The following is a 22,842-nucleotide window of genomic DNA, read 5'->3' on the forward strand; positions in this document are numbered from 1 at the left end:
ATTGAATCACTTATGGTGAAAAAATTTGACCGAAATACGCACTTAGGCTCTGATACCAACTGTAACGACCTTAAAATTTCAAGCTTAAAAAAAACTCAAAATTTCAAAGTCGTTAAACACTAAACAATTTCAATGAAATCGAAATCATTTAAAATGCACAGCGGATCATTACTGAGTTCTCAATACAACTCAGAAAACCAATTATTACAACCTAAATTTATAATTCAACATTACATAAGATGGAATGGTAATAATCCTCACAAACTTTCACAAACCTCACAAATAACTCCACTCAAATTCTCACACACACAAATCCACGCTAGAAACCTCACCACAAGCAGGATACGAACGATTTTGAGGTATCCGGAGTCGTCCCTCAACCACCACTAATCTGCACCTGCGGAAGTATCTCCTACACCATTGAATTGGTGCACTGGGATTATAAACACAAACCCGGTAAGCCTTACAGCTCGTATGAGTAAAATGAAAATATATAACTCGCATATCAATATATACGAAAATCCAGAAATCAAACAAATATAAATGCACTCATGAGTCAATGGACGGCCCATCTGGTCGTCCCAAAGAAATATGAAATAAAACGCTCATGAGAAATTAAGTAACCCTTCTGGTTACCCAAATGCATTTATATTACGGGTACCAAGAACGCTGGTACACATCTGTTACCCTTCTCGTAATACACCGCCGATATTGGATAGCCACTCGCTACCCAACATCCAAAACAATCTGAGTACCCATGAGCAGATAACCACCAGTTACCTCACATGCAGTACTACGACAGACAGACTAGAGCTCTAACTGTATCGTAACTTTCGCCCGGCCAAAGACTAGATTCCGACTTGCCAAACACGTACAATAATCTCACATCATATTGTACCAAACATCAGGTCCGAAGACAAATCACATTTTAACAATCTCCATGTTAAATCACATACAATAATCTCACATCATATTGTACAAATCAAAAACCACATGCTCGATAAAATCTTGTCATCAGTATGACATCATCACGATAAAATTATAACAGTATATTATATAGCAAACTATATATATATATGTATTTATTTACCATTATTACAATACATATATACTCCACTATATCATATACACGTCATAATTTATAAACACGTCCGAAGACAAAACGTTTAACAAACTTCATATTAAAGTCATGTACAAACTAATTCACATGCTCGTCATCGAAATGACTAATTTCAAATGAATTCATAACAGTATATAATATAGCAAACTATATATATATATATATGTACTTATTACCATTTATACAATATATATGTAATCCACTATATCGTATACATGTCGTATTTCAATATTTAATCTCTTGCAAAAATCTTGAAATCACCGCAAGAGTGGATTCATAAATATGTGAGATTTTACTCACCTTATCGACTCAAGCGTAATTCCACAATTTCCGAAGATAATTCATTTTCTTGATTTATCGATCACCTTGAAAAGATAAGAAAAGAATTTAGAAACGTTTCGTAAACCTTTAAATGCCGAAACAGTAATAATCGGTTACTGTTCAGGAATTTTTGGTTTTACGAATTTACTGTTCACTGTCACTATTCAGTGTTACTGTCCACTGTTACTATTCACAGTTACTATTCCCGTATTTACTATTTATGTATTAATGTACAAATACATATCTAATACGTATCTCTGTACGAGTAAATATTGTTCATGTATTTCTGTACGTATAAATACTATTTAAATGTACGTACTGTCTCAGTAGATAATAATTACCGAATTACCTTTCTAAAATTACTTTTTACCTTTACTAAAAGTAATTTATATTTACAATTACCGTACGTAAATAAAATTTACATTTACCGTACGTAAATAAAATTAATATTTACATTCACCATACGTAAATAAATTACAAAATTACCCTTCCGGAAACACTGTTCACGCCGCCGCACGTGGGGTACACGCGCCACCCGCCGGCAGGCCGCGCGTGGGGCAACGCGCCGATGCTAACCACGGCGCGTATCACGCCACCGCCGCCCCCAAAACCTTTCTCTCCTCTTCCTCCTCCTTCCTACGATCTAACAACACTCCTAGGCTAACACACGCACCCACACGCGCCACCAACGTGACAGGGTCTTTCCCCCCCTCTCTCCGCTTCCCCCCCCCTCCGATCCACATCAACCCTTCACCAATCAACAAAACAATCACACAGAACCATCAACCATGCAAAACCCTTACCTCGACAAGCTTGAGAACCACCGGAGGTCGCTGGAGGTGGAGCTCGACTGTGGCGATGAAGTGTGGGCCTCGGGTTTGAGTGCGAGAGCGCACAGCGGAATGAGGAGGTGTGTCGACCTCGGGGTCTACTGCAAAGGGTTACGCGACACTCCCTGGACCGGCGGTGAGAGTCACGGAGGTCGGAGATCGCTGGATCGAATTGGAGAAGTTTCTGAAGAGAGAGGGAGAAGTTTCGGGGGGAGAGAGAGAGAGAGAGAGAGGCGGGGTGAAGGGTTTCCGAAAATGGAAACCCTAATCCCTCAATTTTCCCTTTTATACTATTTTCCAAATCGGAAACTAACTTCCGTCGTTAATAACTTTCACCTCCGACGTCCGATTCGAACGTGTCACATGTCCACGCACTCGTATCGACGAGCTCTACAACTTTCGTGAAGGAAGTTTTCGCAACCGAGCAACGGAATAAAAGTTGATCTGTACGTTGCGGTAACGTTACGTTTTTCAAATTAAACGTTCCGAGAACGTTTCCGTTTCCGTTTCGTAAATTCGCTAGCTATCAAATTCATTTAATTGAATTTCACAACTTTATGGTATTCAAATTAATCCAAAGATTGTTTTAAAAATAGGGTTATTAGTTATTACAACTCATTCATTTAACCACCTGTTTCTGATGAAATCCATTCCGAATAAGTAAACGTCTCAGAAAGTATAAAACAACAAAGAACCAAGTTGTGCTGCTGTTTTATATGTGAAGCTGTTTCATTTGTTATTACTTTCAATTCTTACGACTTACATTGACCAAGAAATTTGGTTTAAACTAGGCTCATACAACAAATGACTTGCCCGCCTTTTGCAACAGCTCAATAAGAGCTTTTTCTGTCGAATTAAGCTCCCTCTATCAAGACGAGCTATTTGAAAAGTGTTAAAGTGATAATATACTTTAAAGCAATAAGATGTAAAATTCAGATCAAGACCAGCTAATATTTGAAACAACATGATACTTGGTTAACACGACAACTATTTGTGAGGAGCCTATATTGTATTGTGGTTTATAACTAATAGGCCTTTTATTTCTTAACAAAGTACAATAAAACCAACATAATACAACAATAAACATTAAAGACAGACTTACAACGATGAGAATAGTACATGCTTTCATCATCCTGTGTGCACTAGCTATTTAGTTCAGCTTTCTATCAAGTTCCCAATAACTAGCTCCCCAGTGGTTGATATATGAGCCTGAACATTTTTCAAGAGCTGTTGCAGACGGCGCATGGCATCTCCGTCACCCTGAAAAAAATGTTGCAATAGTTTCAATAAGAAAATAATAATTACATACAATACATATAGTCTCTTGAAAAACATACAATTGTAACTATCTTGAGGCCATTTAAAGACCATTTCACCACATTGGTTCCTGTATTTTGGAATTAGAGGACTTACAGAGAGGAGGTTAATAATATTGGGATATGCTAAGCTCTTAGGAATACAGCATCTTAAACTGTCACTGTCCCTGCACAGACTTAAAAACAGAAAATTACCAAGAGGTGAGGTGCTTGTCATCGTGACTAAATCGAGGTTGCCTAGCTAGGTAACAATAGTGTTAATCCTTGATCGAGAATAATCTTTACCAGTAAATGGCATACCTTGGGCCCTTCGATAATTCAGTAAAGCACTTAATGATAAGTTTAAGCAGCCGGCGAGAAGGTTCTTCAACAAGCTTATCAGTCATCTTCCCAAGAAAACGAGTTACTACATAAAACCGATCCCCAAATTTGCAGCAATAGTTGAGTCCCTCGTCAGTTGCCAGAATTCTTTCAACTATAAATGTAGCCACCTGCAGTTTGTGTGCCGGCACATTCAAAGGAAAATAAAATCTCAAACCTCTGAATAAATCACATGTGAATTCAAAATATTAAGGGATTGAATTAAGTTATATTACAAATGGGATAAATTTAATATCAACCTCTGTTAGTACTTACAGTTCTTGACAATACAGTGCCAACCTCCATGCATCGGATGCAGAAACAAAGTATCTGGCTCTCTAGGAGGAAGTGTATAATTTCTGGATCAACTTCATCTCGATTTGGCGGGTGACCCTGAAAAGGGTAAAAGAGGATCGATCCCAACCTTGATTTGCCTTAACTTAATAATGAAATTAAACATATTTCATACACATGTATATACCTTCAGTAGGGCACCAATAGCACCTAAGCTAGATAGTCTGAGATATTCATGAGGCTTGTCCTTGTTCTCAGTGCCGATGAAAGGGTAGAGATACAACGGAATGGTAGCTGCGAACATATATGCATCACGTCAATTAAAATAAAGGTTTTTTTAAATAAAAAATTCTGAATTATCATCTATGATACAAGGTCACCTTCCTTCAAGTTGATCAATATGAAAATGCATTAATATTTACTAATTATTTTAGCAGTTTATGGGATCACTAGATTTAACTGAGATCTCTTAATGATATTACCTCTGATAAATGGCTTTCTTGTCTCTACATGAGAAGCTATGCACTGATAAGAAGAAGAAAAAGAATATAAATTAAGTAAGGCTCTGCATCCTTGCACATATATACGGAATATACCAATAAACCAATACATGACGGGTGGAGCTCGGTCTGCATATATAGGTTTCATTGTAAGAATGAACATGTCACAATACACTTAAAGATAATCTGTTACATTTATGATGATGAGACTGCGTAGGAGCTAGGTAGCTTAAAGAGTAAAGAAGAAATAACACAAGGAAAATGAACCTGGAACAGAGTTATGGTATTGCAAACTCGGTTTGATATGTCCCGAGTAAGATTTGGGGTTGAGATCAGGTGGTAAACACCAGTTATTTCCTGGCACAAACTAAATAAATTAAACCATGCATTCATTCATGTGATGAACTTCAACATATTTGGCATGCAAGAGACCAGACATTCAAGATTAAACGCTAGAAATATATAGTCACAAACTGTATATATGTTTCTAATCATTAATTATTTATTGCAATTTCATGAATGTGAATAAAAAAAATAAAGTACAAAGACAGGCGAAGAGCCAAACCCTAAGGAGGATAAACATGAGACCACAGGTATGCCACAGTAAAAGAGCCACCTCAGGAAGCTCCTTCAGCTGGATTCGAGAAATATTAAAAAAAAAATCAAGTTCGAATTGCAAAGCCTAGATTATAATAGTATGAATCGTAAGTAACCCAGAATTTTCTGGCATTTGAAAAGTAAACACATGAGCAAAACCATCTCAAACCTGAAAAGAATATACATCAGCAAAAGAAATTCGGATTTATCACGTAGTATATTAAGAGACTAATTTTCACTATAATATTCTGAAACCTTGCTATGAGAAAAAAAAAATCAGTGGTTAGCTAGGTTAAATAAGAACTTCCAGCTGTGAAACTGCACCATCAAAACTCAAAAGTTCAAAACTGAGAATAGTTCTCACTTCTAATTCCTTGCAGAAAAAAAGTGAGACAAAAAGAACAACGAAAAAACTTTAGTTCCACATAATAAGACTTACAAGTGAAACTGCACCAAATTGCTATACCAACGTACGTGGTGTTATTAGATGAACGAATAATTCAAGGTAAAACCTTGCCTTGGAGAGACTGTGTAGAGCTTGTTCTCGGGTACGACGATCGTTAAGCTCCTCAATCAACTGCTCTACGTACTCCCTCCTGGTCTGGTCGGCGTTGATGGGTCGGGTGAACTCCGACCCAGGCATAGCTGGACTCGCCTTACCTCTTCCTCCTGGTGGTGGTTGATCGCCCAACAATGATTCTGGAAGGTTAGCGATTGTGGCAATGCTATTGCTGCCTCTTCTCAGATCTCTCTCCATTGGTGTCTTTGGACTCAGCAGTACTGTAGAGGAGAGTCAGAGGCGTTTGTGTCTGGAGGCGTTGGACTCTATAGCATGATCGAGAAATCTGGCGATTTTTTTTTCATTTGTTTAGGTCTCGTTTTGATAGGGGGTTGGTGCAAATATTGTATATCGTCTAGAATTGGCCTCCTTCATTGGATTGTCCGAAAACAATGTACGAGAGATCTCTCTTGATTATGTATTTGTTTTCCAAATTTCAATTTACCTTTGGGAGCTTATATTCATACTTATAAAAATGTCATTTGTACCTCCCCATTTAATAGACATCATTTTTACTTTTACAAATACTTAAAATGCTATTTAGACATTTGATCGAGTATGATAGAAACGAGCATAATAATAACGTAATGAAACAGAACGTAATCTTTTATTGATTGAAAATGAGGCATATATAGGCATTACATACGGAGTATCCCGAATAATCAGGGATTCATATATAGTACATTAAGGCATAATACTCTAATAACGAAACCTGAATAGGCTATGACACACAAAATGGTAAAATATAATTATCCCGGAATACTCCCCCTTGTGTCGTATGTCTAGGTTGTATGGTGCACATAACGTTACCTTGGTAAAAATATTATCAAGCAAAATAAAAACCTCTTGGGTGAAAAACAAAACCTTGATCGGAGGAGAAAAAGAGCACAACACACCATCTACATTTAATAGCATCATATGAGGTAAGACTCCCCTTGAGGTCTACGAAACAACTCCCCGTGATTAGTGTCATAATCATGGAGTACAACCAACAACGTATACAACGTTCATTACATGCTTCTCAAAAGTAGTCTTGGGTTAATGATTAATCATTAATCTCACCATATATCCTTAGATCATACATGATATACTTAGCCAAACTTAGATCTTAGGAAACAAGATTGCATAACAACTCAAAACAAGAGTTTGCAATGAAAATCAGATTCTCGCGTGGAATGACCTTCACGCACTCAGACGGCCATAAATTCTTCGTTATAATAGGTCTTAGTAAACCCTAAAATGTTTTGGAAAATAGACACATGTGGCTTTCCAGTGACATAAAGCGTATAACCTAATTCGACCAGAGCTGTTCACAAAGCTTTGTTGAATTCGACTGACTTGAAAATTTTCGGATAAATCTGTCATACTTTGCTAAAATGGCCATAACTCACTCAGTAAGATAGATATAATCTAATGGTTGGTGTCCCTGAAAAATAGATACATAGACTGTTCAAACGGTATCAACAACGATACTAGTAGATATGCAATACATAATCATCAAAGGTTTTAGAGGTGAACTCTCCACCGTAATCCAATCAAATAAATTTCATAGGATGGTAAGAGTGGTGAGCCCTTAGTTTGATGAACTTAGCTAATAACTTAGCAAATGCAGCATTCTTTGTGGATAACAAAGCGATGTGTGACCAACACGTCGTTGCATCAACCAATACTGAAAAATGTCTACATTCGGGTTGGATAGGTCCACAAACTGTCACTATAGATACATTGTAAAAATTGAATATTTTTTTTATTTCTCTTTAACGTATGAGGGTTTTTCTCCTATTTAGCTAAATGAATACGCTTTATAGAATGAGTGATTGGCGTTGGAAACGGCCAATGAAGCATCATAGGAAGGCTAGTGCGTCACTAAAAAACTTTTAGTTAACGTCTTAGGATTAGAGGCTCCAATTCTTGGAGTGAGATCCTTGGACATATGCATGATGAACTTGTGGCTTTGCAAAAATCAAGCAAGTGTTTTGATAATCAAAGCAATAAAGCCACGGATAAGCCTTTGTAATGGGTAGACAAGTTAATTGAGAACTAACTTGATATATGCCATCATGATCACGTCCAAGTTAATCAAGTAATAGGACAATACTTCCATTGATCATGAATATCAAAAATCACCATAATAATTGGTGATCAAGATGCTACTGATAATTTGGGGGAGTAAAGGGATGAATTTTCTAGTCCTCACAGAGAATCACGTGGCAATATCCAGTGGTACTTTATTTAATCACCATTTGACACTTATGATTTAATTAAAAAAATCATATTTAAGTTATTTTATCAAAAATTATATTGGCTTTCTTTCTAAAACTCTACACCTTCCACGCTAATACCTTAAACTCTAAAACCCTATACCCTAAACACTAAACCCTAAACCCTCAACTCTAAAACCCTATACCATAAACCCTAAACTTTAAACTCGAAATTCTAGTTTAAAATTATCAATACACATGAAGGTCATTTCACTAATAATAAAAATATATCAAATTATAATTTTAGTGTAATAAATTCATGTGTCAAAATATAATAGGTAAGGAGGACCACTGGACATTGCCACGTGGTTCTCCGGGAGTACGGAAATTGTTTTTAGTAAAGGCATGCATTGGCCTTGCAATAATTAAAACCGTAATGGACAATTATGTCATGCCATGCATGATTACGTCCTTGGAAATTTTGTTTGATCATAATGTTCATAATCATAATGGAATATGTTATGAAAATGCTTATGTTGGTAAGTTGTATTACCATAGACCGGTCACAATATCTTGTTCTCTCTTTGAACGAACTGATGTCCATGTGAACTCCTAAAATTCAGATCATCAAATATCGTTCTAAATCACCCAAATGATCATGTTAAAACCAATAAGGCAGTAAAACCGAATTCATTGATTCAAAGAATCTCGAGTTACATAAAGCTACTGCTGCAGGCAAGTAAAGCTATGTGTGCAGGCTAACAAAGCTACTGCCGAAGCTTAAAAAAACCACTGTTAACGAAATCTGACAGAGTTATATGCCTTTTCATTCTTAACACAAGTATCTAAATGAAAATTATTGCCATGTATGGCCTTTTAAAATTTAGCAAGGCGCGAAGATATCTGAAACACAATATCCGCCATGAGATCCGTAAAACAACTACTTGTCCCGTAGAACAGTGTGGGTAGTTGCGTAATTAGCAAGACACTCAATTTCACTGCGGGACATTCTCAAAATACTATTAAGAGAGTCAACGACACAATGAACTTCTCTAGACAATACGTCGTAGGATATTGTAAGGGGGGATCAGAACAAAGTGCAATCCCATCGAGTATATCACATGACAATAGTACTATATTCTTCAACTTATATGTTGGAAACAAATGTTAGAAAGAAAACCATCCAAATGGTGCGGATGGTCACTAATAATAAAACCAGTTAAGCTATCAAACAACTTGGAGAAAACCAGAAAACCATGTCTAAATAACTCAAAACCGAATGAAACTTTGGCGAGAAAAATGCTTCAACAAACAATGTTGGAAATATGTCGGAAAAACAACGAGAAAATGACAAAGAATCGCTAGAAAACTTGACGGAAAATCGGCCGCCGGCGGTCGAAATCTGGCAGATTAGGAGGCTTGACTTCATATCCAACAGGGGAGGACTGGCAAAAACCAAGCAGTGGTGTTGGAAACGCCGGAAATGGGTCGGAAGGTGGCTAAAACAGCCGAAAACATCGGCAAAATCTCAGAAAAACATTACGGGAAAGCCAACAGTGGTCGGAAACGACGTCAATTTTGACGTTCTGTGGTTCGTTTTCCAAATATTAAATGTCAAATTCACAAGGTAGTGATATCGAGGTCATATGTAAACTAAAAAACGGACAATTTAAAACCACAACGAGTTGTATACGTTGACCATTCATGCTAGATTCAAGACAAATAAAATTCTCACGATCAACTTGTAAGCAAGGAATATGAGAAATTTTATTGAATATGTCAATATTTAATACATCTTTTAAAATCAAACTTCTAATTCTAATAGACGACTTAAAAAATATGAAGCATAGAGCACAGTCAAAATAGATTCACTAATCGAATATTCATGGCAAAGAAATCTTGCGTATGAGATGGGGCGAAGCCTTAGCATGAAGCTTAAAATCTGCTAACTTGAGAATGGAAAAATGTTATATTCCCATCTCTAAAATTCCCTCAATAAATATAGATACAAGAGCCGAAATGACTTGTGTTTCTTGGATGTGGAGCATACATCAATGTCAACTCTGATAAGACAACGTCATAGACGTTAATTAATTAAATGTTAAGTGTGTCCCATACAAACTTTGGGATATTTTGTTAATAAATATTGCTGCTTCAGAGAAGTATGGATTTCAACTTAAATAGATGAGTATCTAGAAAGACCTTGGGATTGTCAGAAGAAACTCAAAATTTTAAATTTTCGTCGCGATTGGGACGCATTCACAAGAAACGATGGTTATAAAAGTTCCGAATGAACGAACTATTCAAGTATGTAACTGGAATTAGAAATGTTGTGATGTATATGGTCATAAAAATAATCGATGGAATTCGGCGATTCTCATCATCGCGCCCAAAACAGCGGTGCACTCTGGTGACCACACAAAATCAATTTCTTCCCTTTAAATAATAACGTGACTCCCTCAAGACCATTACACGAAAAACGCCGAATAAGAAGGGAATCATATACCTCTTTGGTCTCATCGGCACTGTAAGAAGGGTTGTAAAAGAGACATGAAGAAGGCTAATAGTGCCCGATAATTTATATATATATATATATATGTTCAAAAGCAGCAACTTTAAGAAAATTATACTTGTTGGTCTGCCAAATAGACCGCATATAATTAAATTGCTCCGTAAATCGATTGTCATGCAAGAAAACTGCTTGAAGAATTCTTTTCCTTGTCGATCTTCGTACTGATGACATTAAAAACTCTTGAGTAATATCCATTTCGGGCATGCATGTCATCACAATTATATGACGATTGATTATTTTCCTATACGAGCACGTGAAACATAGTTAAAAACTAAACGTGCAAATAAACGTTTAAATAATGGAATATGAAAAAGGAAATGAGTGAAATGGTCGAGTTTAGAGCCATAGAGGCTTTTGGGCTCGAAAGAGCTGAGGCCCAAAAGGGCTATGGGCTGGCAGAAGGCCCAAACCTGAATTGGGTCAAGTTTAGGGGTGGCAACACGGGTCAGATGATGCAGTTGATGTCGATCGGTTTTGCGCTGGTCGACCTTGACCTCATGGAGTCATCACCTAAGCTAGGTTATGTCGGGGCTGAGAGGAGGTGGGTGATCGGGGATGACTTTTGCCGTTCTGGACCGATGAGATGCACTAGTAGAGTCGTCGGAGCCTCATGGAGGGTCGACGAGACTTCGTGGCGGCGCGACGAATCCAAGGACGCCGAAGGAGTTGAGGTCGACGAGATGTGGGATTTGGGTCATCAAACCGGACTGGGTCGGCGTCGACTGGAAGAGGGAAGACGCCGGGGCAGGAGCTACAATGTCGCCGACGTGGAGACGAGGAAGAAGATGGGGTGCCCAGATCAAATATTTGGGTGCCCATAGCAGATTTGGTTTTTTTTCTTATTCCGACAACTATTTGTTGGACACTGATTTAATTTTCTAGTGAAACCAAGAAAAGGATGCTGCCGGAGGAAAAACATTCGGCTAGGGTTAAAAAAAAATTCTGGTGGTGGCCTCGTCGCTTAGATACTTTAGAGTATAATAACGTGATCGAGATAGAAACACGAATAATAACAACATAATGGAACAGAACATAACCATTTATTGATTAATAATGAGGCCTATATATGTGCATTACATACAAGGTATCCCGAATAATCAGAGATTCATATCTAGTACATTAAAGCATAATATACTCTAATAAAAAAACCTAAATAGGCTAAGATACACAAAATGGTAGAATAATAATTCTTCTGGAACAATCTCCATATTTTCCAAAAATGTCCATAATCAATATATCATTATTAAATATCATATCAATCTACTATCTGTTAATATATTTCCAATTATACTTTTATATTCAATTATTATAAACAAACCCAAAGAATTACATAATACATCTTCTCAAATTAATTTTATCTTTCACTCTTAAATTCATAATTAATAATATTATTATTATTCAGTTATTGATTTGAAATTCACCAAATAGTAAATTCAACATGAGGAATTCTAACATCTGTTGAACAATTGTTTCTCTCGGACGAAGTTTATTAAAAATTCTATGTGATTTTTCAATTGATACATGAAGATTAATAATGTTATTTATTATATTCAATTTATTATTCCGAATTAGGATTAGCCTGAATTAAATAAATAAAAGATTGCGAAAACAATAATTGTAAAATAGGTAGGTTAAAAATTCTTTTCTTTTTTTTTGCTTTTTACTTTTATATGTCTTTTTAAAATTTCACAGGCTATGAAAAAATCAAAACGAAATTGGAAAAAAGACGGAGGTCTAAGTACTGTTTTGAGAAGTATGTGATAGGTGCAAAAGCACCTACAAAGATACCTTATTATCAAATCAATTATATTAATGTAGTAAATGAAAAATAGAGGTCATTACCCGCAGATGATTGGTGAAACTTACGATATTAAATAGACACTAAGTAGACACAGTGGCGGACTACCACACAAAATTTCAGGGTATTCGGAAATGGTTTGATTAGTGAACAAAAATAAAAAAGACAGAAGTACTGTTGATAATAGAATATTAAAAAGTAAATATGGATGTAAATATGAGAAAAACAATAGCTAGGAACTTCTCTCCACCAATAGATATACTTCAATCACCCCAAAATAATGTCAATAATTATAGATTAATCCACTCACAGTTAAGCCAATGTCGTTAGGTCATTAACCGTATTACGTTCTCTTACTTGTCATGTTAAGCGAAATGTCGGTATCGACTTAACTATGTTCTCAATTAATTGATTTATGAAATGTGGGTATCTAGACCAAAATAATTAAAATCGTGAAGTTCTAAGAGCGTTTGAGTAACAACAAAGAATCTAAGGTCAATGTCGGTAGCCTTAGATTACTAAGGAATCACTTCACACAAGTACATGCAAAAAACTTGTTATCTCTCACAAAATATGCAACGATATGTCGGTCATATACATATTCAAGATAATAAAACCCTAAAACATGCATCAAAGTATCGACCCAATGAGACATGCAATAAATTTTTTAATGAACAATCAGTGAAGAAATTCTCATCTAAATTTATAAAAAGCGAAGTACACATAATAGATTTGATAATATGAATTGTCTACTATGTTATTGAGGAGTCTACAAATAGTTGTTGGCAGTTGCATTATATTTTCTAAATAGTTTCTCATTCACACATTTTGTCGAACACCTTCCGTGTAGTCTTTATCTAGAAAAATTAATGAATTCTATGCATTCCATTATTCTTAACAATAATATGACATTTTGTTAAAGCTGTCATCCTGATTAGTTATCTCAGAAATCGTTTGGGAGCATATAGATATTGGAAATTCTGCAATTTTGATCAATATATTATTGTCGGTTGAAAATGACCTGTCGTCTAGACATTCTACCGAGCACTTGACGTGCAATATACAGTTACCCATTGTTATACCACAAAATCAGCTACTGCAAACATCCTAGACTACAATTTCGTGCCTGCTTGCTGTGACTTTTATTGTCAACAGCTAATTGGTTTTTTCAATTCATATGTATTTGCTTTTTTCATGTATTTGTGATGAATTTGTATGCATGTATGACACTATGTTTCAACTTTCTACATATGGTGAACGCTGTGAATGGAGAAGATCCAACTACTGCAGCTTCGGGAATAGAAATTGATGTTCTTGTGATAGAATAAGAAAATGGAGATGTGTCCTTGTCACCAAAGCATAACAACTACTAATAGATTTCTGGGATTCATGGTTAGAAGACAGTATATTTTTATTTGAAAAATGTTGTGCAATGCAGCTATGCAAGAATGTTTGCATCATTGTTTTGATGACATATTTTATGGAACAAGTCTTTTGTTAGATCTAGATCTTAAAACCACTGTAGTCAATTAAATTTCTCATATATTACTTAGAAATTTGCATATACTGCATGACTGTAGGGGGATAAAATTATCACTTTTTTTTAAGAACCACCATTTGAGCGTTAGCAAGGCTAATTTTCGTAGGTGGAGAGGCTAATTTCCATGCCTGGTGAGACTAATATGCATACACGGTTGCACGTCAATCGTAAACCATGAATAACAATTATCCAAGAGGTTCATTACATTTGTATATTCTTAGATTTTATGTTGGAAACTCATAGGGAATAATCTCTCAACTATTTTAGGGTCAGGATCTTGTCATTTGGTAATATCATATCTGATAAACTGCAACTGTTTATTTTAGTACATAGGGGTAGAGAAGTGCCATTTATACTATAGAAACACTGCTATTCGACTGTAATACCTTGACATATATTTTTATTGACTGATGTTCACATAGTTTACTTACTTCGCTGCAGCAATTACTGGCGTACTACAGAGGAGAAACAAAGAGTGTGAATTACAGTTGCCAGTTTATTTATTTTAGCTATCCATGCTTTAGTTAAGCAGGATTGATTCTGTGAAGTAGAGTTGCACCATTCTTCGTCTTGCTATGCATTACTGTCAATATAGAATAACAAATAATCTACTGATATGTATGGTCAGTTTGCCGATGGCAATATCGATTATGTCCATATAAAAAACACATAATCATGTTTACTGCTGTTGATGAATCTGAGTTTTGTGTATAACACAGTTGAAACTATCTCCATCCTCATGTTTCTTTAATCCTAAATCACAACCAGTCACTGGACACTTATACCACCAACCACCATAAGTTGCGAATCGTTCTATTTTTGCTTTGAGATATATTTCTCCCTGCACACACACACACACACACAGGATTGATTCTAAGTTTATAAAGTTTGTGAAATTCATTAAACGTGTTGGTTTCGCTTGGCGACATCGGAAATCGAAAACGGAAACGTTATCGGAACGTTTATTTAGAAAAACGTTACGTTTCCGCGACGTGAGAATCGACTTTTATTCCGTCGCTCGTTTGTGAAAACTTCATTCACGAAAGTCATAGAGCTCGTCGATACGAGTTCATGGACTCGTCACGCATTCTACTCGGACGTTGTACGTGAAAGTTATTAATGAAGGAAGTAGTTTCCGATTTTGGAAACAGGTATATAAAGGGAATTAATGGAGTTAGGGTTTCCATTTTTGGAAACCCTCACCCCCGCGCCAACCTCTTTCTCTCTCTCCCTCCCCGAGCCTTCTCTCCCTCCGAAAACCCTCCACCGGTGATCTCGCCGTCCAGCCCTCCGTGGCTCGCACCGCCACTCCCACAACCCTCGCAAGCCTCACCGCAACGACCCTCAAGCATAACGCACCTCGCCTCGCCGTTGTGAGCTCCCACGCGACATCCCGAAGCCCGCGACTTCTTCCGCCGTCCAAGCACGTCGCCGGCAAAATCAGGGCGCAGAGATCCCACCACCACCTCTCCTCGCCCCCGGTGCCTCCTGTGACGAGATTGGCAATCAAAATCGCGATCTGCACCGCCACTGTCCAACTTCAAATCCGCCGGCATCTCGAGTTCTCCAGCAACGATCTGACGGTCCATGGGTCCGATTGTGGTGAGGGTTAGCATAATTTGATTGTTGTGATGCTTGGTTGTGGATTTTTGGTTGAATTGGTTTGAATTTGTGGAGGATCGGAGGAGGGGGTGGAATGGTGAACACCGCCGCCTTAGGTAGAGCGTGTGGAGGCGTGAATAGTATTTTCGAAACAGTAAATTTGTAAAATTTATTTTTACGTGCGGTAAATGTAAAATTGATTTACGTACGGTAAATGTAAATTTATTTTACGTACGGTAAATGTAAATTTATTTTACGTACGGTAAATGTAAATGTAAATTACATTCAGTAAATGTAAAAGTAATTTCAGAAGGGTAAATCAGTAATTATTATTTACTGAGACAGTATTTACATTTGAATAGTATTCATACGTACATAAAATACGTAAATAGTATGTACTCGTACAAAAATACGTAATTAATATGTATTTATACAGTAAGACATGAATAGTAAATACATAAATAGTAAATATTATTACTGCTTCGGTATTTATGGTTTTACATAACGATTCTAAATTCACTTCTTATCTTTTCAAGGTGATCGATACTTCAAACAAAGGATTTACTTTTGGAATCGTGGAAACTACGCTCGAGATTATAAGTTGAGTAAAATCTCACAATGACGAATCTACCCTTGCGGTGATTCAAGAATATGTTATAATTTAAAGAATGAACTATGATATGTATTTGATATAATGGATTGTATATGTGTATAAATGGTAAATAGGTACATATATATGGTTTGCTATATTATATACTATCGTAATTTCCATTGTGAATAAGTTCATTTTGGTGTTGAGATTTACATATTGAGCATATTGATTTAAATTGTACAATATGATGTGATGTTTATTGAATGTGGTTTTAACATGGAGTTTGTTAAAACGTTTTTGTCTTCGGACGTGTTTATGTCTTCGGACGTGTTGGCATGTCGGAACCTAGCCTTTGGCCGGGCTAAAGTTTCGATACAGTTAGAGTTCTAGTATGTATGCCAAGGTACTGCATAAGAGGTAACTGATGGGTTATCGGCTTATGAGTACCCATATTTTTGATATTGGATAACAGGTGGTTGTCCAATGTCGGCGGCATACTACATGAAAGGTAACAGAGGTGTACCATCGCTCATGAGTACCCGTATTATAAATGCATTTTGATAAACAGAGAGGTTACTCAACTTCTCATGAGCATGTATATTTTCACATTATTAGACAACCAGATGAGCCATCTAATGAGACATGAGTGCATTTATAATTGATGTTTTGTGGATTTTCGTATATACTTTTATGCGAGTTGTATTTGTTGTTTTTACTTATACGAGCTGCAAAGTTTACCGGGTTTGTGTTTACAATCCCGGTGCACCTATTCGATGATGTAGGGGATAATTTCGCAGGTGTGGATTAGCGAAACTTGACGGACCACTCAGAGGACTTGAAGTCATTTATTTTCAACTTGTGGTGAGGATTTTGTGTGGATTTTTGTGAGGATTGTGTGAGGATCTATACATTTCCATTTGTTATAATGTCGAATTATAAATTTTGGTTTGTAATAATCGGTTTGACTGAGTTGTATTTTGAACTCAGAAATGATCCGCTGTGACATTAAAATGATTTCGATTTATTGAGATTGTTTTAGAGTTTTTCATGATTTCGAAATTTGATTTTCATACTCGAAATTTTGGGATCGTGACATCAAGAATGTAGCCATATGCAAATATGTAATAATATAACATAGTACCAAACCGGATCTAGTTCACCAATTCAATAGTGTAGGGTATAATTCTGCAGGTGTGGATTAGAAGGTTCAGAGGGCTTACTCGGAAGTTTTCTGAAGACTTCTTTCTTCTGTTTGTGGTGAGGATTGAGTGAATATTACATTTCTAATTGTTATAATACTTGAGGTATAAACTGGTTATGTATGATTCAAGTCGACTGAGTCGTACTGTGAACTCAGTTTCGATACACTGTTACTATAAGATGATTTCAATATAATTGGGGTTGTTTTAGAATTTTCATGGCTTCGAATTCGAATTTTTATCATTCGAAATTTCAGGAATGTGACATGAAGGAACAAACATCACAATAGATTTTTTTATGATTTGAGAATAGCTTGACATATCCCTTCCCCAAAATTGGAAATTTCTTCCTATTTGCAACCGACACTTGAGAAGCTTTTTCAAACATTGTAGAATCAAATAAAGAAGATGCATAATTAATCATGTGATCAGAGACACCCGTGTCAACTATTCAAAAATCATGATTTTTACTCAATTCCAAGGCAGTAGAGATTGCACAAATAATATCTGGAATCTCCTCCTCCTACATTAACTAAAATAAACATGATAAATTGTCATTTCTTCATAACAAATATATATCAAAACCATGCAATTAATCAAATCACCTTGCATAACATAAATCCATATATCAAAGTACTAACTAGTCTTTAAATAAAATAAAATAAAAACAAGAACAATGTTTGAACTAACTAGCTTCAAGCTTCAAAATCGTCATCATCATCAGTTAGAATATTACCATCTAAATCATCATCCAAATGTCATCATCATCACCACCTCCAACAACATCACCTCCAACACCAACATAGGTTTGATAGAGGAAATTGGTAAAGACGGTCTTTCTAAAGTCTTAATCTCAAAAACTAAAAGACCCCGTCTAAATTTTTTTTTAATTTATCTATTAAAAAAATAAAATCCAAAAAAAAAAAATAGTTTTGAGGACTTCGCCTTTCGAGCCTCAAAACATCTTGAACACCTTGGAGTGCACCTAGGCAACTAAGGGTAAGACTTTTTAGCCTATATCTTGTGCCTTTTACGTCTTGAGCTGTGCCTCAGGCGTGTTTTTTAAAACATTGATGCTTATGGCCATTTTTTCAAGGTCTATTTCGATCAGGAAAGTATGGGATCCCTAAGTCGACCATATTTAAGTCTGCTGGTCTTGTACTACTGTTCTACACCTTGTGCAAATATCAGGATGGTAGCTTGCTTGCAGTGTCTTCATTGTGTTCGCAACCACAAGCCAGCAGCGGTGAGGGCTCAGGCATATTTTGGGGTATTTATCTATCCAGTATAGATTGGTTGTATGACTTTGGGAAATATGAGATCCTCAATAAAGAAAGCCTTTGTTTGATATGGTATATTGTAATAGTACTACATAAAATAATTCCGTGGGAGCTTTTATTTTACTTGTGGTCAGATGTAGGAAGTCACATTCACAGAGGCTTTCATATCTCTATGAGCAGGGGCGGATCCAACTCAGGTGAGATTTCAGCCCTGAAAAAAAACCCAAGCCTCTATTAAAAAAGTGAATTAAACCAATCGATTGTACGAGGTCTCTCTCACTCTCTCTCATACGTCTTTCTTCTGTTCTTCAGTTCTTCCCTCTACTCGACTACTTTTCTTTTAAATCATTCAAGACCGTCACCACCACTCTCTGCTGCCGCGTTGCTGAAGGCCCGACTGTCCGAAGTTCTCTCTGCTCTCATCTACACTTCTACCGTTCTACTGTAGAACGACATGTTTAGCTCTTCTCCAATTCTCCTATAAGTTTTTTTTAAAATTGAATCAGATACTGATTAAAATAATTATATAATGATTATTGAATGATTAGATACTGAAATTTAGTGAGTATATGGATTTTTTCACTTTGTTGGTTAAACAGATCTTATTGGAAATTTAAAATATGATTATATGAAATTGGGTGTTAGTATATTAGTCTTGTTAATGTCTTACCGAATGAATGAGATTCTGATCAAAGATTGAGTATTTTATTTGCTTATTTGGGTTTGTTAAGATTGTTGGTATATGAGTGCGTTAGTTAAACTATTGATTTAAAATTATTGGAAATTTGGTGGTATGTTAGAGAATGGTCGAATGAGAGATTGAATATCTGCCTATTTGGATTTATCTGTTAGTTAAGAACTTAAGATTATAGGAAATTAAGGAATAGTATGAATATTTAGGTTTAATTGACCTTTAATTATATGAACTTTATACACTATATGTTGTAAACTTGATTTTTTTTTGCCTTCGGCCAAAATTGTAGTCCATCCCTTAAAATCCAATGTCCGCTCTTGAAATTAACGCATGTGACATTTGAATCCGGGATCCGCCACTGTCTATGAGGAATTCTTAGGTAGCGGAAACGTATCAATAGCCACGAAGTAGCCAATTATATATCTCTTTTTTATTGATATTCCAATTAATTACAAATACATATATGAGTGATGAGAAATTGAGAACTACTTATATGCTCATAGGCGATAGCCATAAGTACGCAATTGAGTATGATCTGAGAGAACTATTCCTGATAATTATCTCTACTCATCTAATAGGAAACTTGAACATTGAGGCATTGAAGGACCGGTTCGGAAATTCCATGGAGATAGTCCGCACAGCAAATACAATTTTAGCAGAGAAAATTGATCTTGCACACGATCTATCCATTGTTGTTGAAGAGGCATGTAACGTTGCTAGCTGTGGGTTTGAGCATGGAACATCATGGGGAAAAAAGGTCCGACATATTATATGTGTTCTTCACCCACAACACCGAGTATTAAAACTCTTCATTTAACTTGCATATATATAATATGATGATTACTTACTTTCACATATCTTGTTAGAAAATTGTAAAAGAATGGAAATACTGATAAGTTTGAACTTAGAGTTGATGTCCCAAAAATTCTAGCTAGTAATTAAACAAATTTAGTAAGGATGCCTGCTGTTTTTAGTTTTGACAGAGTTTGCCTCGATTTCTTCAGGTAGGCAGGATTTATGGGTCTATAACTGAAGACCTGCTTACTGGGATAAAGATACATGCAAGGGGATGGAAATCCATCTTACTGTCACATCCCGTCAAAGTTAAGCCAAATTTTACCTTGAGCATTCTAGACGGATCCGGAATATGGCGGAACTCCTTGGAAGGTCATAGAAGATCCTAGAAGATGGTGGAAGTCTCAAGAAGCCTTGAGACATTTCCGGATTTCTCTAGAACCTTGGAGAGGCTAGTAGAACTAGACCACTCTAGAGTTCTCTAGAACACTCAAGGATCATCTTAGACTTGTGTAGAGTTAAGTAGAGTTCTCTACAATGTACATAGTCCTAGAAATATCTAGAACTTGTAAAGTAGGATGAGGAGGCCTATAAATAGCAAGGCACCCCTCTCATTTGTTCCATCAAGCAATCAAGCAATCTAGCAAGCAAGCTATCAAGTAAACTTGTAAGTTCTCTTATTCAATATAAGTTCTCTTTCGAAATATTCTCTTGCCTTTCAATTGTTCTAGCAGGGCGTTTGCGAGTAAGGCTGACTTAGCATAAGGGAGTTGCTAAGGCCGCACGAGTAGCATAGCGAAAGAAGTAAGCCCGTGACAGTTGGTATCAGAGCCGAAGTTCGATCAAGAGGCTAGCTCGACACAATGGCAAAGAATGGCAATCATGTTGGTAGTGTTTCCGACGACACGCAAGAGAAGGGTCATGAAGAACTTGTCAACCTGACGCTTCCAAAGAATGAACGAGTGAAGGACATGTTAGCTGCAATCGACTCACGACTAGCTCAAGTGGAAGAGAGCGTGAGTGGCATGGGAGCCCAGGTGGAAGACTTGGAGGCAGAGGACGCCGCAATCCACACTGCGATCAAGGGCATGATGCTCAAGCTAGAAGAGTCCTTGCGGGGAGAGATTGACAAGGTTCGCGAGGAGTTCATAGGGGAACTCGCCCGGATGCGTGAGGTGCAAGAAAGGGAGCACAATAGCATGCTTGCACGCATGGAGGAGATGCAAGCAGTTTATGCGCGCATGGAGGCAATGCAAGAAGACCTTGCCCTATGCAAACGCGCATTAGCCACGGGGGCTAGTACCAGCAGCAACGTGGAAGCCAAGCGGATCGAGGTGCCAAAGCCAAAGAGCTTCGGAGGCATGCGCAACGCTCGAGAAGTAGACAACTTCTTATGGGGGCTAGATCAATACTTTGGGGCCATAGGCATCATGGAGGAGGATGCCAAGATAAAGACCGCGACTCTTTATCTCACCGACACCGCCATGTTATGGTGGAGGAGAAGGTGAGGAGATGTCGAAAGAGGTATGTGCACCATCTCTACCTTTGATGACTTTGTTAAAGAACTCAAGAAGCAATTTTATCCCGAGAATGCCGAGGATGAGGCAAGAGCTCGCTTGCGAAGGCTCAAGCACACCGGGCCTATTAGTGATTACATTAGAGAATTCACTAACTTGGTGCTTGAGATTCCCGACCTATCCGACAAGGATGCTCTCTTCAATTTCATGGATGGTCTCCAATCATGGGCCAAGACGGAGCTTAGGCGACGTGGAGTGCAAGACCTTGCTACCGCCATAGCCGTGGCCGAAGGCTTAGTTGACTTCTCAAGTCCAAGAGAGTCCACCAAGCCAAAGGAGAAGAAGAGCAACTATGCCAAAGGTGGGGGAGACAAGATCCAACGCAAGGAGGAGCCCCGCCGTGAGAGCTACTCGGCAAGGTTCAAGGATAAAGGCAAGTCAAGGGACATGCGGAGCTCGGACAAGCCAAACGACAACAAGTGCTTCCTATGCGATGGTCCGCATTGGGCTAGGCATTGCCCACAAAGGAGAGCACTAAGCGCGCTCTTAGGAAGTCATCAAGGCGAGAGTGAAGCCGAGGGTGGCAATGGAGGTGCACACTTGGGGTCTTTGCAGGTGCTTAATGCAATCCGCTCTACACCCAAGGTCCAAGCCAAAGGTTTACTCTTCGCGGACATCACCATAGGTGGGAAGCCAACAACGGCAATGCTCGACACGGGGGCAACCCACAACTTCATTTCCATTGAGGAGGCACGCAGGCTAGGACTAAAGGCAAGCAATGGAGGGGGCTCCATCAAGGCGGTTAACTCACCTGCCCGCCCCATACAAGGAGTAGCTCGAGGAGTCAAGACAAGCGTGGGAGGTTGGTGTGGAAGCCTAGACTTCTCAATTGTACCGATGGATGACTACAAGGTAGTCTTGGGGTTGGAATTTCATGATCAAGTCAAGGCATTCCCGGTGCCATTCGCCAATAGCTTATGCATTATGGATGGCGAGAGGTCGTATGTGGTGCCAACAACCCGAGGAGCAAAGCAAGACATCAAGGTCTTGTCGGCATTGCAATTTAAGAAAGGCATCAAGAGGGAAGAGGAAAGCTACTTGGCCATCCTTAGTGAGTTTGATGATGAGGAGCCAAGGCCACAAGATGACATGCCC

The 22,842-nt window shown here is 37.5% G+C and overlaps 1 protein-coding gene across 1 annotated transcript; it reads right to left on the bottom strand.

Moving 5' to 3' along the window:
• Window positions 1-3,426: 3,426 nt before the first annotated feature.
• LOC126797303 (uncharacterized) lies at window positions 3,427-6,095 on the bottom strand. Its single transcript, XM_050523950.1, has 7 exons — window positions 5,851-6,095; window positions 5,455-5,507; window positions 4,429-4,535; window positions 4,224-4,340; window positions 3,888-4,078; window positions 3,685-3,754; window positions 3,427-3,531 (listed from the first exon to the last, which is right to left on the bottom strand). The coding sequence occupies exons 1-7, from the start codon at window positions 6,093-6,095 to the stop codon at window positions 3,427-3,429; spliced, it is 888 nt and encodes a 295-aa protein (XP_050379907.1).
• Window positions 6,096-22,842: the final 16,747 nt, after the last annotated feature.

This window comes from Argentina anserina, chromosome 6 (genome assembly GCF_933775445.1).
Source record: "Argentina anserina chromosome 6, drPotAnse1.1, whole genome shotgun sequence".
Classification (NCBI taxonomy): domain Eukaryota; kingdom Viridiplantae; phylum Streptophyta; class Magnoliopsida; order Rosales; family Rosaceae; genus Argentina; species Argentina anserina.